This window comes from Zingiber officinale, chromosome 4B, assembly GCF_018446385.1.
Source record: "Zingiber officinale cultivar Zhangliang chromosome 4B, Zo_v1.1, whole genome shotgun sequence".
NCBI lineage: Eukaryota > Viridiplantae > Streptophyta > Magnoliopsida > Zingiberales > Zingiberaceae > Zingiber > Zingiber officinale.
In genome coordinates, this window is record NC_055993.1 from 111,328,322 (window position 1) to 111,348,468 (window position 20,147).

At 39.1% G+C, this 20,147-nt stretch overlaps 2 protein-coding genes across 4 annotated transcripts; one reads left to right on the forward strand and one right to left on the reverse strand.

The window, feature by feature from the left end:
• Positions 1–1,533: 1,533 nt before the first annotated feature.
• On the forward strand, positions 1,534–18,370 carry LOC121976060 (E3 ubiquitin-protein ligase At1g63170-like). 3 transcript variants are annotated; one of them, XM_042528046.1, is made up of 6 exons: positions 1,534–1,682; positions 2,082–2,149; positions 2,293–3,243; positions 16,326–16,451; positions 16,530–16,824; positions 17,927–18,370. In XM_042528046.1, the coding sequence occupies exons 3-6, from the start codon at positions 2,594–2,596 to the stop codon at positions 18,134–18,136; spliced, it is 1,281 nt and encodes a 426-aa protein (XP_042383980.1). In that variant the 5' UTR covers positions 1,534–1,682; positions 2,082–2,149; positions 2,293–2,593; the 3' UTR covers positions 18,137–18,370. The 3 variants fall into 3 exon arrangements, with proteins under 3 accessions (XP_042383980.1, XP_042383982.1, XP_042383981.1); XM_042528048.1 differs by having other exon boundaries at positions 16,641–16,824; XM_042528047.1 differs by having other exon boundaries at positions 2,089–2,149.
• Positions 18,371–18,467: 97 nt separating this feature from the next.
• On the reverse strand, positions 18,468–19,882 carry LOC121976061 (probable WRKY transcription factor 41). The gene is made up of 3 exons (XM_042528050.1): positions 19,391–19,882; positions 19,175–19,291; positions 18,468–19,086 (listed from the first exon to the last, which is right to left on the reverse strand). Exons 1-3 carry the CDS (start codon positions 19,702–19,704, stop codon positions 18,591–18,593), a joined length of 927 nt encoding a protein of 308 aa, XP_042383984.1. The 5' UTR covers positions 19,705–19,882; the 3' UTR covers positions 18,468–18,590.
• Between the last annotated feature and the right edge of the window lie 265 nt (positions 19,883–20,147).

Here is a 20,147-nt window from a genome sequence, read left to right on the forward strand (position 1 = left end):
TTGTATATATTAAATGATCATAATAATTATTTATTAAATTAAATATTAAATTTATTCCTGCGCTTGGATGATATTAAGGGTGCGTTTGGTTCAAGTTATCGTGTATAGTCTTAGTTATGTGATTACCAAATAATCACATAACCAAGGTTATCGAGAATAAAACATAACCAATGTTGTTTGGTTGAGCGTAGGTTATGCTATAATCTAATTTGATATTTACTATATTACCCTTTGTTTAATTTGATATTTAATTAATTTTTAAAATTAAATTATTATTATTAATTAATAAGTTGATAATATATGTAATAAATAAATAAAATTTATTTTTAATTTTTAAAATTTAAAATAAGTATATATATATTTTAAAATATAATTTAAATAAATTTAAATATTTGATTAAAAAATTGATTCTTCCTCATGTTATTGTGCTTCTTCTACGATCGTTGCTAGCGCATCCTTCGTAAACCGTCAGCGTGCTATCTCCTCCACGAACTGCCGACTCCTCCTTTGCGAACCGTCGACTCCTCCTCTATGAACTACCGGCGCCTCCTCTGTGAACCGCCGACGCCTCCTCCTCGAACCGCCGACGCCTCCTTCGTGAACCGCCAGCACCGTCTGCCTTGGGCTGCTGCTCCCTCCTCCATGAACCACCGACACCGTGCATCTTGGGTCGTTGCTCCCTCCGGTAGTGTGTTGTCTCCTTCACAAACTGCTGGCACCGTCTCCCTCCTCTGCGAACCATCGGTGCCTCCTCAATGAACCAGCACTGTTCGTCTCAGGCCACTGCTCCCTCCTCCGTGAACCCTCGGCACAGTGCGGCTTGGGCCGTTGCTCCTTCCATCGGTGGGTCGCCTGCTCCGTGAACCACCGGTGTCGTCTCTGTCTCCCTCTGTAAACTGTTGGTGCCTCCTCTGCCGCTCTGCGAACCGCTGGCACCGTGTGCCTTAGGCCATTGCTTCCTCCTTCGCAAACTATTTAGAGGAGAATCGTGCGCCTATGACTGCTGCTCTCTCCTTCGCGAACCATCATCGTTGCTCCGTCTTAGCCATCGTTGCTCCACGGTGCCCACCTGCTCACCATTGCCGCTTGTCGCTTGGAGGATAATCTGGGAAGAAAAATTTTGTTAACCTCGGAATCGTGAAAAACCTAAAGCTTCCAAGGTTTTCCCATTCTGGGTTATATTCCCTAATTGCTGACGTGGCGAGAATATTGCATTATCAGGAATCATCAATTACTTAAACCAAACAAGGTTATCATTGATAACCAATTAAGATTATCAACGATCACCCTGAATCAAACACGCCCTAAGTATGCTTGTGCAATAGCGTCGACTAGTAGCTGTAGCTTTACTCTAATCCAACGAGAAGCCTAATGTTGCTCAAGTATATTACAGGCCGTTCGATCACGATCCTACGCTCAATAAGTGGCCCAGAATACACAAGGGCGCCCGAGGATTCTGACCGTGCGTTAGCACGGGCGAGGATTCCGGTCAAACCAAATAAAAACGGAGTCGCTGGGACCGTTTCCAACCAGTCAGCTCTCCGTCGCGTCCTCATCGATCGGACGCTGCCAGGGCAAAATATTCCACCAAAAAAGCTCCCCAAATTGGACGACATTAAGCGCGGTGTGGGAGGGAGCTTCCGATCCGTGGGAGGAGCACGGGCGTGGAATCAAGGGTTCCTGTGAGTTCGTTAATTCTCCTTCTTCGGCTCTTCCTCTCTTGTAGATTGCATCTACGGGCGGGTTGCGGTGTATTTCTTGTGGGATCAATTATGATTTGAAATTATTTTTATCAATTTTTTTGTTTGACCTCCGTTGATTCCGATGGTGTATTTATTGATTAGTTTGCGAAGGCAATATCGAATTTGGTAGGATTTTTGCTCTGACGCTAATTTGCCTCGCGTTAATTATTCCTCGTTCATTGCCTTCCACAATTGGTAGGTTATGGATGCAATGGCGTAAATCATACATCGTATCATTAGGATATGGCAGCTTTTAGTGGAAAAATGTTCATGTTGAAGTTATCTTTCTATTCAATGCTGGTGAGGTTCCTTCTTCAACCTGATAAAAAATTCTTGTAGGTTGCAGAGACGAGGGAATATTGGTTCCAACGCTTGTCTATGCCTAGGCTCGGTTTATTATCAACAGAGTATGTCGTTCAATAACTAGCTTCTCCTTTTATTCTCTGTGAACAGTCAGAATTTCTGGATACGCACGTGCTTGTATTTAGTTTTCTCCTGAATTTGCATCTTTTGTTGATGCTATTGGCTAATATTGCAGTTTTGATTGCAGAATACACACTTTTTATAGGATGGATACACTATTCTCCAATGTTTTGTAAAGCAGAATGTCTTGAAGGGTTTCCTCCTTTGGCTATTTGGTTTGCTTATAAAGGATTAGGTGAAGCAAATCTCAGAAAATAGTTTAACAAAGCTGAAAGATTGGATTTAAAGTGCTCCCGATAATATCTACCAAGTTGTGAAGAAACTATAGGCTGTCCCAGAAATAAACAAGTTTTGAGTGGGTCGCATCTAGTTTCAGATGCTGCTTTTTCTCTCCCATTATCAGATGGTTATAAATGCTAACGTAGTGAATGATTTGTGAGCATCATAGTGATACACATCTTATGCTGATGGATCGAGCAACTAACTTAAATGGAATTGAGTATGTTATTGGTATATTGGACACAAATGATGCTTCGACCTCCATCCCTGCACGAACTGATCACAGTAGCCAACATGAAACACTTAGTGAAAATCACCCTTCAACAAGCAGTCCACCTCCTGCCTCCCAATTAGCTTTGTCATCACCAAATCTATCTAATTCAACAAATTCATCTTTGACGAGAAGAACAGATAACTATGGTCATCACAACAGAAGTCCTCTGAACTCTGGTTTGTGGATTACGGTTGAGCTTGTTGCTAATGTGAGCCAAATTCTAGCAGCTGTCATTGTGTTATCATTGTCAAGACATGAGCATCCCCGGACTCCATTAACTGTGTGGATCATAGGGTATACTGCAGGCTGCGTTGTTACACTACCACATCTGTATTGGCGCTACCTTCATCGCAGTTCTCAGAGAACTGAGCAAGATCCAGCACATTCCAACCAGGAAACTACAGGGAATAACCATCATGACTCTAATGCTTATGCTGATGGCGCTGGCACACACAACCCACAGCAACAAAATATTCACAATCCTACAACCGAGCTTGAGCAAACCAGTGTAAACACTAGGCCGAGGTACTTCAAAGTAACTGATTCAGTAAACTAAATAAAGATTTTTTATTCCATTTTTTAATGTTTTGCTTAATTATTCATATTTTGAACCATTTAAAAGATAACTTTTTTGTTGATCAGTGTCAGTAGACTAAATAAAATTTTCTTATTGGGTGCAGTTTAGGTTACGTTTGGTTGGGTGTAATGTAATCAATCTTTTAATATAATCAAATTTGTAATGTAATGTAATCTTGATTATATTACTACGTTTGGTAATGTAATGTATGTAATCTTTGATTACAAGGGTGATTACATTCTTTTGTTTGGTGTCCATTATTTTTTATAAGGAATGTAAGTCGTATTATTATAAAATGACAAAAATATTCTGCAACTTCTACCGGTGGTCGTTGCGCTTCTACCGGAGCTTGTGGCAGCCACCGGCAACCAGCGGCCGCCACCGCCGGCCGCGGCGGCGGCAACCGTCGGTTGTCGCCTGCGGGTGATGACGGCAGCAGGCGGCAGGCGGCGGCCGACGGACTAGGGGTATATTCGGCATTCAAATTTTGGTTAAACGATGACCTCGTAATGCAATCGGATTACATAGTATTTGTTTTGTAATCCAGATTGCAAAACTTCACTTATCTATTGTAATCGAGATTACTTTACATTACAAGTTTAAAAGTAAACCAAACAAAATAATCAGTCTTGTAATGTAATCATAATTACATTACAAGACAAATTACACCCTACCAAACACCACCATAGTGTTTTCTTAATTACTTTCTCTCAACAATTTAAAAGGCACCTTTCTTATTGATTCTATTCCGTGCTTGATCGTGTCAACAATTTTTAGAAAATTTTGATGGACTTATTTTTACCCTAACATTATATTCTTGCACTTTTTTATTTTGTTGTATCATGATATTCTGATTGCTTTATGTTGTTCTTCTTGGATTGGATATTATTACACCATATTACAATCAATTACATTTTGAATTTTTGATGCATCAGAGAGCTTATAGAATTGTCTACATTTATAGTATTATACTTCTGATCCAAATATGCTTAAGATCCTACTATGGAAGAGCAATTTGTCAGAGTTCTTACAAATAATTGCATGAAAGTAAAATATTATGGATATGTTCATAAGGCTAATTGATTGTATTGTTTGATAAGTTGGATTAATTACTGTTGAAAATGTGTTGTTTATTGTGGTAGTATGCAAAAACAACCAAGTGTTTTCCATACTAAGTGGGGTTGGCTGTTTACTATAGTAGTATGGAGACAAAAAAACTTCTACCTGATAGCTAAAAAGGCTTTAAATCATCCATGTACTAGCAGTAATAGTCTTAGTGATTATTTGGGATATATGTAGTGTCGGAGCAATCAATGTACCCTTAGATTTTAATGTTTGGGTAAAGGGTTTGCGTTGGGATTTGCATCTGTATTTGATATGCGCAGTTGAGTGTGCAGGTGATAGGTGCAAAAGAAAGTCCAAGTGTGATCTTGGCAAAGGTAAGTCTAAGTGTGACTTGGCGAGGTTGAAGTCCCGGAGCAAGAAGCTCTTGGCAAAGGTGAAGTCCTGTAAATGAGAAGCCTCTGGGCAAAAGAAGACCATACAATAAGGACAAGGCCGAAGGAAGCTCTTGAAGGCAAGACGTGAAAGATGAGGAAGCATCTGAGGGGCGCAAGGCTGATGGAGGAGATTAGAAGACAAGGCTAAGGTTGTAAGAGTGAGTACTCAGAGCAAACCCCCAAGTTAAGGTTTTTGCTGGTCAACTGATAAAGTCATTAGTCAACTGGTATACCAGTCGACTGGTCAATCAACTAAGAGCGAACAGAATGCCTTTGTTTGCTCAGCCCATGAAGATCAGTTGATTGGTTCATGATGGGCAGTTGACTGATAGAATGCCGTAGAATCCAAGAAATCCTTGTTGTGACAATAGCCATTGCTTAAGAGTTCATCCGTCAACTGGTGATCGAGTTTTCAGGTATCTCGAAATCAGCCTCAACAACTTTATATATAAAAGGCTTTAGAACTTGGAGAGAATAATGATTTGCTTTTCAAATCTGATACATGTTATAAGCTCTCCAAGTGATTCCAAAAGAAAAAAAAGCTCTCATTCTCTCTTCTTCCTAAGCCTTACTTTCATTTTGTAAGAAGAAGAGGAGAATTCTTGTGAAGGTTTCTCCATCAAGAAGAAGGTGATAGCCGGAGTTTTTCGAAGATTGTTCCACTGACGGATTCACCTTACGAACACGCCGTGGAGTAGGAGTTTTTATCTCCGAACCACATTACATCGTTGAGTTAGCATTTGTACTCGTATTTCATTCTAGCTTGCATATTTGTTTTACCTCTGCTAATAAGTCGTAGGAAGAAATCGAAGAATGACTATTTACCCCCCAATTGATCAAAGACCAACAAGTGGTATCAGAGCGAGATTTTCCTCGGAAGAACTAACCTTCAGCTGAAGCTTCAAAATGGCATTAAAAGAGGGATATATCACCACTCGACCACCTTTCTTCGACGGCAACGACTTTGCATATTGAAAAGGTAGGATGAAGTATTACTTAATAAATGATATTGAAAATTGATTTAGTATTGTAGATGAGTTCGAAAAACCATTGGATCCACTTGGAGCACCTCTTCCAACCAAGGATTGGACGAAAGAGATTTCAAAGAAGGCTCAAGCAAATGCAAAGGCCATAACAACTCTACAATGTGGACTCTTCAAGGAGCAATTAAGCAAAGTATGACCATTCAACTCCACCAAAGAGCTATGGGAAAAGCTCATCGAGTTGAATGAAGGATCAAAAGACTCAAGGAGAGCCAAGAGGAATCTCTTGGTGGGTCAACTTCAAACTTTCACTATGAAGACAAATGAAACCATGAGTCAAATGCACATTAGATTGAAAACCGAGATCTAGTAAGGTATGTTTTTCAAGCCTTTCCTCGAAATACCTTATGGGCATCAATGGTTGATGCATATAAGGAATCTAAAGATCTATCTATAGTTAATATTGATAAATTATTTTGTGAATTTGAACTTCATGAACAAATTAACATATCTTAAAAATAGAAAAGTTTATCTCTTGTTGTAGAAAAGAAGGACAAGAAGGAGAAGAAGAAGAAGAAGAAAGAGGAGGAATTCTCATCATCTGAATCTGAACAAGAATCATCGGATAGCGATGAAGAAATGTCGGCTAGTGAAGTAGCTCAATATGTTAAGAAAATGATGAGAAAAGCAAAAAGTTTCAAAAGGAGGGATGTGAAGAAGATGTTTGAACCCTCAAAAGGTAAGAGTAGTAAAGTTCAAGTTTTAACACTAATGTCATTTGTTATGAATGCAACAAGAAAGGGCACATCAAGCCGAATTGCCCAGAATTGAAGAAAGAAGAAAAGTAGAAGAAGAAAAAGGAAAAGGAGGAGGAGGCCATGGTAGCTCAAGCTACTTGGGATACTAAAATCTTTGATGAGTCATCGGATGAGGAGGAACTATGTCATGTCACTCGACACATGACACTTATGACATTTGAAGATGACAAGGAAGCTTCAAGTCAAGAAGAAGATTTATGTGGAGAATCAAGTGATGAATTGTCATCTAGTGACGATGAGGTAAAAGAATCTCCAAAAATAGAACTTCTTTATAACACTATTGCTTATCTCAAGAATGCTCTAGTTAAGTCACAATCTAGGGTTCATGCCTTAAAAGTAGAACTTAAGTTTATTAGGAATGATGCATGTATATGCTTAAGGAAGAAAATGATGACTTGAAGAATCAAGTGATTGAATTGAGAACATGTTTAGATATGATCATTAGAGATCAAAGAGCGGTCTATAACAAGGTCGGAATAGGCTATAGACCTAAAGAAAAGGAAGTTGCCTACATTTCCCTATTAATGGAACTAGAAATGATGCATCTAGAAACCAAATCAAGAAAAACCTTAAGGGTAAGAAAAAATAAGCTTGGGTACCTAAGAAATATTTGCATGGTATTTCCGGATCAAGTGCATAGGAACAAAGAGTTGCGTTTTTCATGTTGTTTAGGTAGAAGAGAAGAAGGATTCAAGTATGTGGATTGTGGATAGCTGTTGCTCAAGATATATGACCATGTGAGCAAGTTTTCCACAATCAATTATATAAAGAAAGGAACGGTATCATTTGGGAATAGTGGGAAGCTCAAGATCATAGGTAGAGGTACAATTGAGGTATCACCTACAATCATCATTCATAGAGTCCTATTAGTTAAAAATATGGAGTTTAATTTGCTTAGTGTTAGCTAATTATGTCATGCCGGATATAATGTAGAGTTTCATTCGAATAAATGCTTGGTTAAACATAATAGCTTAGAAAATTGTGTTTGAAGGATATATGAAAACAAATCTTTATTATGTTGATCTTTCTATTAAGTGTTTAATATCAAAAGAAGAGGAGGAATGACGCATAGAAGACTTGGACATATCAACATGAAGAATATAGCCAAGATAGCAAAAATGAAGTTAGTAAAGGGACTACCAAAAATCAAGTACATTAAGGACAAAATGTGTGATGTATACCAAGAGAGCAAGCAATTTAGGTCATCACACAAAGGTAAAACTCTAATTAGTACTTCATTATAGTTAGAATTATTGCATTTAGATCTTTTTGATTGTCATAGTACTCCTTCATTGATAGGTAACAAATATTGCTTGATGATAGTTGATGATTTTTCTAAATATGCTTTCGTTTACTTCATGAAACATAAGGATGAAACCCTAGAAATAATCATAGGATTTAGCAAAAGGGTAGAAAACGAAAAGAATCTCAAAATCAATCGAATTTGGAGTGATCATGGTGGAGAGTTTGAGAATTTTAAATTTTCTAGGTTTTGTTTAGAGAATGGATATAAGCATGAATTTTCTTGTCAAGAACACCTCAACAAAATGGTGTAGTGGAAGGGAATAATCGTGCTCTACAAGAGGCGGCTAGGACTATGCTTAATATATATTCTTTACCTAGCTACTTGTGGGCGGAAGCGATAAATACCGCATTCTATATCCAAAATCATGTCTTGATTCAAGGTTATTGGGAAAAACACCTTTTGAATTATGGAGTGAGACTATTCCTATCATTCATTATTTTAAAGTTTTTGATTGCAAGGTTTATATCCTAAATACCAAAGATAACTTAGGAAAACTTGAGTCTAAGTCGGATGAAGGAATCCTCATTGGATACTCATCTACTAGTAGTGGATATAGAGTATACAATAAAAAGACTCAAACGGTTGAGGATTCATCTAATGTTGAATTTGATGAATCTACTATCACCCACCCCAGGAAATCCTCCATTGATAAGGATTTAAATGAAAGAAATCAAAATATTACCCAAGGAATTCAAAATCTACATTTAGGAGGTATTGATAAAGGGGGAGGAAGAATTGTTTCCGATGATGAAAGGACTAGTGTAAACAATAATTATCTTGAATGCGATGTACTCACAGTTCCTAGGATCTTAAGGATTCATCAAAATCATCATATTGACCAAGTAGTTGGAGATGCTTTACGAGTAAGGGCTAGATCCTACTTTAGAGATTATACTAATCAAATTGTCATAATCTCCCAAATTGAGCCAAAATGGGTTGATGAAGCCTTATTTGATACAGATTGGATCCTAGCAATGCAAGAAGAGTTGAGCCAATTTGAGAGAAGTGAAGTATGGGAGTTAGTCCTAAGATCTAATGATAGTACAATTGTTACAACAAAATGGGTCTTTAGGAACAAATTGGGTGATCAAGATAGAGTCATTAGAAATAAGGCTAGGTTAGTGGCTAGGGAGTTTAATCAAGTTGAGGGACTTGATTATGATGAAAGCTATTCTCCGCTAGCTCAGTTAGAGTCAATCCGGATCTTATTAGGATATGTCGCTCACATGGATTTTAAAAATCATCAAATAGATGGGAAATCGGCATTCCTTAATGGATTTATTAAGGAAGAAGTTTATATAGAGCAACTATCCGGATTTGAGAATGTAGATTGCCCATGCCATGTTTATAGGCTTAAGAAATCCTTGTATGGGTTAAAACAAGCTCCCCGAACTTGGTATAAAAGACTCTTAACTTTCCTAATCTCTAAAGACTTTAGAAGAGGACAAATTGACCCAACTTTATTTCTAAAGTCTAAAGACAAGGATATATTTGTTGCTCAAGTATATGTTGATGGCATTGTCTTTGGGTCAACAAATGATGAGCTCCTTAAAGACTTCATCAAACATGTTGAAAATGAATTTGAGATGAGTAATAGTATTAACCTTCTTCATAGGATTACAAGTAAAACAAACTAGTGAAGGAACTCATGTTTATCAAAGCAAGTACGCTAAGGAAATTATCAAGAAATTTGATTTGGAAAATGCTAAAATAGTGTCTAATCCTATGGGAATTAATACTAAGATAGATAGTGATCTAGAAGGAAAATTAATAGACTCAAAGCAATATAGGAGTATGATTGGTAGTTTGTTGTACCTAACTACTAGTAGATCGGATATTTAATTTGTCGTAGGTATGTGTGCAAGATATAAAATTTGTGCCAAAGAGTCTCATTTAGTAGCAATTAAAAGAATATTAAGATATATTAAAGGTACTCTTAATGTAGGTCTTTGTTATCCTAGGACTCAAAATTTTGATTTGGTAGGGTACACCGATTTCGATTATGCGGATTACAAATTGGATAGGAAAAGTACTAGTGGTAGATGTCAATTTCTTGGATCCTTCCTAGTGAGTTGGAGTAGTGGAAAGAAATTTGTGTTGCCTTGTCCACAACCGAGCCGAGTATGTGGCTATGGGTGGTTGTGTGACTCAATTGCTTTGGATGATACATATCCTAGAGGATTACACACTTCACTACTCTAAAGTCAAGATTCTGTGTGATAATGTGAGCACCATCAATTTTACCAAAAATCCGATGCATCACTCTAGGACAAAGCACATTGATGTGACAAGAGGAGACATTGAACTTATTTATGTTGATTCTAAGTTTAACTTTGTTGACACCTTTACCAAGCCTTTACCCGAAGCAAAGTTTACCTCACTTAGGAGAGGGCTTAGTATGTACCTTTGAAGTAATTGGGTAAGCCTTGTATGATCCCATAACTTAACTTTAGGTATATACCTCACAACATCTCACAAAAGCCTTAAGAATCCTTGATATTGGTATTAAGTAACTTAGATATCATGTGAGATGTTAGAGTGATGCATTTGGTTCATCATGCTAGTTATGATGCATTACCTTACCAAATTGTCATCTAGAGACATTAATCCTTTATTGGACCAATTATTGGGAAAGCTTGTGTAAAATTAATGTGCCCATAACTCCTAGAATATGATTGAAAATTTCAATCATTGAGAAGTATGTTTATTGTGGTACCAACTGTAGAAATTCACTAAGGCTTTTAGAGGGTTCCAAGTTTGTGTCGATCTAAAGCTTTAGGGGAGTTCAAAGAGTTAATTTGTGACTCTTGGTCAATTGATCTCAAGTGGATCTTACTTGGGATTCTAGATGGGTCATGAAATATGTCAAAGGGTTTAGAGATGGACTTGAGTGTCTAATCAAGTTGGTTGGCACAATTGGGATGTGAGCCTCTTGCATGAAAATATGAAATTGAGTTCATATGACATGAAAATTGGTTTTAAATGTATAGATGCTATATAAACTAATGTGAGAGATGAGTTTAGTATGGACAGATACATCAAGAGGAAGTCAAAACTAGGATTTTAAATTAAGGTTCAATTGAACCATTTAGATAGTTTTAGATTTTGTGTCTATCTTAGGATCCAGGCTATATTTATTTTTAAATATATTTTTACTAAATAGACAATGGCAAAACAGGCTTCTCCATCAAAATTTGAAAAATTTTAGAGGTCGATAGAATTTCTTATGTATTTCTGAAATTGGGTTCAGAAATGCATTTTGGGCTGAAATTGTGTACTAGTCAATTGCATCAGACACTAGTAACACTATTCATTGAAAACAGAATGCCTCTGTGAGGTTGATTCGATGAGGACAGTCGACTTATTAGTATATCAGTCAACTGGTAAGCGGGATTTTATAAAACCAACGCACTGGCAAGCGGCGACAGAAACCCTATTTTCAGTTGCCGCTCATTGCTCTCATCCCACGTAAACCCTTGCTCAACCCCTCCAGCCACCTCTAACTCCTCTAAAATCTTCGGATCAACTTCCTAACACCTTCCTCTTCAATCTTTCTTGGAAAAACTCAAGCTCCAAGGTTAAGTGTTAGGTTTTGCTTTGAGAATCGCGTCAAAACCTCATCACTTCTCAAATCCGAGTCAAATGGAACGCATCCATTTTTCCTTAATTGGTGGCTAACCCTAGTTCTTGTGCATGTTTGCCTTGCTAATCATCTTGATTGGGTCAATCTTGGGTTCATTTGTCTTGCATTTTCATGCTTTTAGAGTTAGGCAGAAACAGAGGGCAGGAGAAGGCACCTCCTAGTAATCCCCCCAAGTTCCTATGCAACCCATTTTCCCTCCGAGAAAGAACGACGAAAATTTGAGAATACTGATTTTACTGCATAATCATGCATTTTGGATTAGATAAGTTGGTCTATTGCACGCATACGGTTAATATAGAACTTTGTAAAGAGTTCTATAATAACCTACATCTTATTAGTAGCGATGGTCTAGCGTATACGACTTATGTTGGAGGGACCACCATTGAGTTCAATCCTAGTGCTCTAGGGTCATTCTTAGGATGTATAAGGTCGGATAGCATGTTCACATGCTTTTCTCATGTTATTGAGCCCCTCACTGAGTCATTTTCCCATTTGTTCATAGAGATCATACATCAACATTACTTTAATCCTCCTAGAGCCCCACTTAAGCGCATCTTTGAGGCCATACGTATAAGGTTGTTATTACATGTATCTTGCCCATTGTTACAAAAGGGCAATCCAAGATAAGGCTGCCTCATCTAGTCATGATGTATGCATTAGAGTAGAGGGTAGGCATCAACATAGCTCTACAAATCTTTTGAGTCCATCGTGTATTTTTCTGACCCTCTACAAGGGAAGTTGTACATGCGATTTTGGTATGTCCTGACCTCATTTTTCGTATCTAGAGGTATAGATGTCACTAAGGGTCAACAACATCAGTTATCTAAGGATTTTGATGAGATTGGGTCCCGACAGCTATCTCTAGCAGGGATTGAGCGCCGTCAGGGCATGATGGTATGGAGTCACAGGCGTGGACAGGCTGCGATAGACTTTGACGATAAGGAGGAGGATGATCCTGCTCCAGAGTTGGCACGTATGACATTGGGTGATCGAATGACTCATCTGGAGGAGATGGTCCGTCGAGAGATCCAGAGGATCCGTCAGGACATGGGCGTCTATTAGCAGTGTCAGATAAAAATGTATGAGATGATGTGACGCTAGGATTTGGCATACCAGGCTCCTCCCCCTCCAACTAGTGGTAATGCCTAAGAGTATTAGCTCCTCATAGATGGTGTTGAGTGTGCCTTTTTCTTAGACATGTTCCTTTTATATATCTATCTCAAACACCTTAAAAACTCTTGTAGTAACTTTGATTTTTAGTATGCGATGTTTGTTCCATCATAAGACTATGTCTATTTATCTTAGTGTGAACTTTTATGTCCTCAATTGTTTACACATTTCTGAAGTATAACTCAGAATGTTGCTAGAAGAGAAACCAAGAACCAGTCGACTGGGGTATTTGACATTCGACTGATATCACGGTTTCATGCACATAGAATGCCTCTGAGTTTCATTCACAGAATATCAGTACTGGTGTACTATTTAGTCGACTGATACACTCTGAAACTAGCTTTTAGCAATTGGAATTGGTTAACCAATGAAAGCCATCTTATGGGGGTACAAGCATGATAATTATGGTCATTGGGATATTGTTTTTTTTTGTGTGTGTGTGGCAAAAGGGGAGATGATTTTGGTTTAAGTGAGAAATCTAAATACCATTACGGAAATCCTAGCTCAAGAGGGAGCTTAAATGGAGGGGGAGCTTTTCCATTGCATATGCATGAGTAGATTACATATTCATTTGCATATTTATCGTTATATTATTGCTATATTATTTTTCTAACTTAAACGGTTGTCAAACATAAAAAAGAGAGATATTGTTGGAACAATCGATGTACTCTTAGGTTTTAATGTTTGGGTAAAGGGTTTAAGTCAGGATTTGCATCTGTATTTGATATGAGCGGTTGAGTGTGCAAGTGGTAGGTGCAAAGGAAAGTCCAAGTGTACTCTTGGCAAAGATAAATCCAAGTGTGACTTGGCAAGGTTGAAGTCTCAGAGCAAGGAGCTCTTGGCAAAGGTGAAGTCCCGGAGATGAGAAGCCTCCGGGCAAAAGAAGACCCGACAATAAGGACAAAGCCAAAGGGGCTCTTGAAGGCAAGGCGTGAAGGATGGGGAAGCATCCAAGGGATGCAAGGCTGATGGAGGAGGCTAGAAGGCAAAATCAAGGTCGTAAGGGCGAGTACTCAGGAGCAAAACCCCAAGTTAGGGTTTTTGCCTTCACCGGTTAAGTCATCAATTACCAGTCAATTGGTTAGTCAACTAAGAGCGAACAAAATACCTCTGTTTGCTCAGCCCATGAAGACTAATCGATTGGTTCATGGTGGACAGTTGATTGGTAGAATGTCGTTGGGTTGATGACGTTCAGAATCCAAGAAGTCCCGGTTGTGACAGTAGTTGTTGCTTAAGATGAGTCATCAGTTGACTGGTGATCAGGTTTCAGGTATCTCAAAATTCGCCTCAACAACTTTATATATAAAAGGTTTTAGAACTTGGAGAGAATAATGATTTTCTTTTCAAATTTGATACATGTTATAAGTTCTCGAAGTGATTCCAAAAGAAAAAAAAAACTCTCATTCTGTCATCTTCCTAAGCCGTACTTTCATTTTGTAAGAAGAAGAGGAGAATTCTTGTAAAGGTTTCTCCACCAAGGAGGTGATAGCCAAAGTTTGCTAGAAATTGATCCACTGACGGATTGAGGGATCGTCCATTTCACGGACACCTCGTGGAGTAGGAGTTTTTATTTCCGAACCACATTACATTGTTGAGTTAGCACTTGTACTCTTGTATTTCATTCTAGCTTTCATATTTGTTTTGCCTCTGCCCAAAGCCACCGCCCCCGCCCCTGCCACCGCCTTGATCAAGGATCAACACTTAAGTAGTTGGAAGTTATGTTTGTGTCTTGTTAATGATTGCTTTATTTTGTTCAATCATGATCATATTCATTCCTTCGTGAGTACCACTGATTATTCTTTTTCTCTTGCTCAATTGAGTTCTTGTGTGATGCACTCTTGTGGTTACAAAGATCCATGCTAGTAAGGGTGTAGATTTTACCCTCTTTTCCTTCATCTCATTAATTCTTGTGATTGGTAGTTTGAATTTTTCTTGATGATCTGAATAGAAAGTTTCTGTGGAAGTTTCTAGGAGCCTTATTTGAGTCATGCTTACCCAGTGTATCCCTGGTGAGTGTTTTAATTGGGTTCGAGTCACAATGCATATTCATTTGTTCAATATTGTTGAAATTGAGGTCTTAAGGAAAGACTATCCACATTTCACAACTTATGTCTGTCATTGCCTATTTTCAGTTTTAGCCATAAACCATACTAAAACACAGTAGTTTTCCACATAACTAGGTTTTCTCTAATATATGTAAAAATCTTGAAGTGGACCGTTTATCAATAAAAAGATCCAAGATATTAAAGAAATCAATATGTGATATTTCCATGTTTTTGTAAAGTAAAGTATTCCCTAGAATCTTCTTAACAGTACTTCTCAATGAAACTTTTTCAGATTTTCATAAACTGATGACACCAATGAGGATAAATGTGATCTAGTAGTAACTATGAGATAGATGAGTCCCATAAATTTTTGGTACTGAGAACAGTCTTCAAAGACATCAATTCATCTTATGATTATATAATATGGTTCTGCATAATTGGAATTTCTACATATTTACATGCCTTAAAAATGATCGGTCAACCACTTATTTAAAAAACTCAAGATATTAGCAAATAAATCAATCTATATATTTATATCTTAATGCTCCCCTTCCATATTTGGTTGGGCATAACTCATCTAAGTAATATTATTATCACAGGCAAGTTTTGAACAACGACCTCTTGCTTCTTTCTCAAATACCATTTGAAAGTTGACCGACATTATCACCTATTCCAAGATCTCAAGATATTAGGAGAGGGATCACATATCAACTTCCCTAGCATCAAAGTGATCCATAAGAATTGAGTTAGCTACATCAAGGAAGGAGCCACGTGTTAGCCTACCTGGGCTTTAGCCCGGGGACCGATGACATTGAGGAGGAACTGCTAGCCTACCTGGGCTTTAGCCTGGGGGCCGATGACGTTGAAGAGGAACTGCTGCTCGGATTTGTTGCGGGAGAAAGGAAGAACGTTATAGCAAAAGGTGATTACGTTCACTTCAGGCTCCCCCTCATAGCCCGTCCCTAGATTATATGAAGGGAGGTAAATCATAGAAAAAGAAAGAACGTGTCTTGTATGAGTGAGAGACAGAGTGTGTGTGTGTGAGAGAGAGAGAGGAGTAGATGACAATGGGCAATGTTGTTGGGAAACAGAAAAACTTCATCATGTAGGCTATAAAGACATAATCAGCTTTTTTTTCAATCAGCTTGGGTAGATTATAATTTTTGGCTCTGTCACTGAGCTAAATCATCCATTCCAATGATAAAATATTGCTGGTGTTGTGCTTAGGGTCCACTGACTTATATTCTAAGACATTGTCTTTGATTTTACAATACATTTCTTGATGATCAAATGGGTCAAAACAAGTGAAAGTCAGGAAAGTTGAATAGAGGCTTAGTGAAGTATTGATTATGGAAGCACTGGTTCTGGTATGTTTGGCATTGGTTAATTCTTCTTTTCAAAGAAACATTTGTAGAGGTGAACATTCTATGAAGCTTATACTCTTAGAAAAATTATGACTGACTTAGATTCTTAAGCTAATTTGTATTTATAACATTCTTTTGTTCACACTAATTGATGTATAATAGAATTTGGTTACCAAAATCAAGTTCACATTTTTGTTTCCAGGATAAATGCAATAGTTGACAATATGAAGATGGCCTTGGATTGCTTTTTTGCTGTGTGGTTTGTTGTTGGCAATGTGTGGGTGTTTGGCGGGCGCTCCTCTCCCCATGATGCCCCAAACTTATATAGGTATTATATAACCGCCACACGCTATTTTCTTCTTGATAATGTAGAATTTGGAGATTCACTTTTTTCACTTGTTCTCAGGTTATGTATTGTCTTCCTTGCATTCAGCTGTATAGGATATGCTTTGCCTTTCATTCTATGTGCAATGATTTGTTGTTGCTTGCCTTGCATTATATCGTTTTTGGGCATAAGAGAGGATATGATCCATGATAGAGGTGCTACCTTGGAATCAATCAATGCACTCCCTAGTTATAAGTTCAAAACTAAAAGGCGGAAGAATAGAGGGGATTCAGAAAGAAGCTTGGATGGCCATTCCACAGATGGGATATTGGCTGCTGGTACTGACAAGGAAAGAACTATTTCTGCTGAAGATGCTGTAAGAATTTTGTTTGCTATTATTTTCACTGTTATTCATTTTTTGAATGTGTTGCAGGTAATAATTCGGAAGACAGTGGCACTTTCTGAAGTTTAACTATTTGCGGCTTAGTTAGTGTATATTAAGTACAATCATTCAGTTTTCATTCTAGTTGCAACTTGGTCATATGGCCATTAAGTTAGCGCTGCAGACAGTTAGAATAATCTCTGTACATATGTAGGTTAATGGCCTTCAATCTCCAGATTCCTTGTGACCTGACACTAATGTCACTGTAAAGTCCAAACCACGTTGAACCATAAGCACCTTGAAATCATTGAAGCTAGGTCACTAGTAAGTTGGGTTGGGTGTAGTGAAGGAGCTACTATGTAGTTGCCTGTTTGTTAAACATAATTTCTACTGCAGGATCATCTGACCCCTGATGAAGATGCTAAAGGATCTTAAAATAAGTTCCTCATTTTGTTTTTTGTTTTTTTTTTTTGTTAAGACCTACAAACTAAATGTTCTTTATCAACAAATCTTAGCATCTGAAATTATTCTAAGGGTGAAAAGACAACAGTTATTTGTCATGGATTCAATCTGCTTATAGTCCTTTCCTACCCGACAAGCTAGGGATAACTTGAACAAACCCTTACTCAGCATAAAATTAGGTCTCAAGTTATTCCAACTGCTGGAGAAAGAAAATGGAGCAATCAGAAACAGCATAGCTTTCTGTTATGCTTTATTCTGGATACAAGGATGCAAAATCTTTCGATTTTACACGATGTTTCAATATGGAAGTTAATTTTTGATTTATTGTTTTGCAGTTGCTTTTTAGTTAAACCAGATCATCATCACTCTAGTGTTAGAATAATGGGATTTCATTTCGCCATGATAGCAATGTTTCAGATATAAGTACAAAGGCCATCTATAACGGACTAGAAATGCATAGGGTGGTAATTTTGGCATCACGACTGTATATTCCAAAGTTTAGGATAAATTGTTACTAGTATTTGATGTGTTTCTCTAGCTAAATGCGCATCATGACTGTATTGTTTCAGTAATCTTTGGAATGCAGAGATACATCCTCTCAGCTGAATGCTAAACTCTGCTATGCTTGCTGTAGGTTTGTTGCATTTGTCTAGCAAAATATGTGGACAATGACGAGTTGCGTGAGCTTCCGTGTACTCATTTTTTTCACAAGGAGTGTGTGGATAAGTGGCTCAAGCTAAATGCACTTTGTCCTCTTTGCAAAACTGCGGCGGGGATCACCAATTCACAACTCTCCGATACAGCGACACCGATTCATCATTCAGGAGGACTACCCGAGGTATAGATCGAGCTCTAGAGATGCAATAAATTCCTTCTCGTTGGTCATTTTTATGCAAGAAAGCCTAGAAACCCATAATGAAGAAGATGAGAAAGCCTGCGGCATTCTTGTGCACTTGAGGATTATGATCGCCAGTTGATCTTGAGGGTTTTGTATATTGTGTATGTATTCATAAAAGGTGCAGACAAATATTATTTAGAAGATATGATTCAAAACAAGTTCCTAGAGTTTGATAGGGAAGATTTTTTTTTCTTTATTTTTTTGTAGTTTTAGTAGAGGTATGATTGACCTTATATTATTTTTTTTTGATTCAAAACAATCAACCTCGTCGAGAACAAGAAAAAAAACAGCAACTCTGTTCAGATTATTCCGTTGCATAAAGAATGTTATGGGAAATTAGAACATCATGGAAAACTACGGTCGGCCGCTGGAATCCAGTTCCGCACAATCGGATGCTTGCTTATAAGTCAGGGAAGAAGTCAGCAGCTTCGAACGGGGAAGTCTCGTCGAAGCCGGCCGAGTCGAGCATGAAACCGACGTCGGAGCCGTAGTCATCCGCCGGAGCCACGGCGGAGAATAAATCCCCGATTCCGCTCATTCGCCACGGCGATAGCAAGAAGTTGCTCGACTCGGGGGTCGCGGGCGAGACGAAGGATGGCGAGAAGCCGCCGCTCACGGGCGTGGAGGCGAAGGAGAAGGAGTTGTCGGAGCTCAAGCCCTCTGTTTCCACCTTGAGGCTCGCTTGGAAGTTCAGGAGAAGCTGCTGGTCCTGAGGAGCCTCTTTCTCCTCCGCGACGCTCAGCGATCCTTGCGACGGCTTCGGCCTCTGGTTCTGGAGGCAAGTGTGCTCTCCTCGATAGGTGACGTCGACGACGGAAGGGTCGTCGTCCGCCCGCTGCACCTGCTTCATCGCAAGACATCCGGTGGCATTGCGATAGGTGCATCTGTAATAAGCTCTGTCGAAAGATCGTCGGCGACATTTAGAACATTCCTGTTAAAATTTCGATCACCCTGCTACAAAGCAAATGGCGATTTGTGATTGACCTTGGATGCTTGGCGCCGAGGATGTCCTTTTGCCCGTACTTTCGCCAGCTAAATCCGTCGTCGTGGCCATCCGATCCCGACACCCGGACACGGCTCGTCCATTTCCTCAGCGTCTTCCTGTTTCAAAGTCAGCAGCGATTTGATCAAACGCCTGCGACATTCAACTGTCGTCGTCGTCGTCGTCGTTGCTAATCGATCGATTCGCCTCTCGTTTACCTCTTCTTGCACATCTCCTTGCGCTCGTGCTCCTTGACCGCCCGCTCCGAGCTGTCGCTCTGCGGGCTGCGGCAGCTGTTGGAGCGCGGCGAGTCCGACGCCGAGGCCGACCGGAGCCGGCCGGAGTCCATCGCTTGGGCTATGCAGATGGCCTTCTTGAAGCAGGAATGCGCCCCCAGAGCGAGCTGCTTCTCTTGCTCGGCCGGAGACCGCTCAGCAATGGACGCACACAGCTGTCGCAGCTGCTCTTCCCCCTGCGTCAGCGCCGCCACCAGCGCGTCGAAATCCCAGCCATCATCTGCGGTGGCCTCCATTCCCAAACTTATTTTTTTTTCCTTTTTTTTAAACAGACCAAGAAAAAAAAAAGACAAATCAACAAGAACTACTTCAACTGGAACAGAGATTTTGGAATGATAGCGACATCTAGCCCCTCCTACCAATGGAAGAACGAGATGATGCTCGCTGGATTGGAGGATGAAGTGGCTGAATTGACGATTTTAATGAGAAGAATGGGATTCAGGTTGCTGCTACTGGAATCGAAGGGACTTTGACTGGTCAATGGTCAAAGAGTTGAGTAGAGAGACGGAAAGCATTGTGCTGACTTATTCAAAGATTGACTTCTACAGAGAGACATGGTCAATGGAGAAGAAGGGAAGCAATGACTGGGAATCTTCGAGTCAATTTCTTGCTTTCTGTGTTTCCGCGTTAGGACGAAAGGCTAATGCCCTAATGAGAGAAATGATTGAGAAAAATGAAT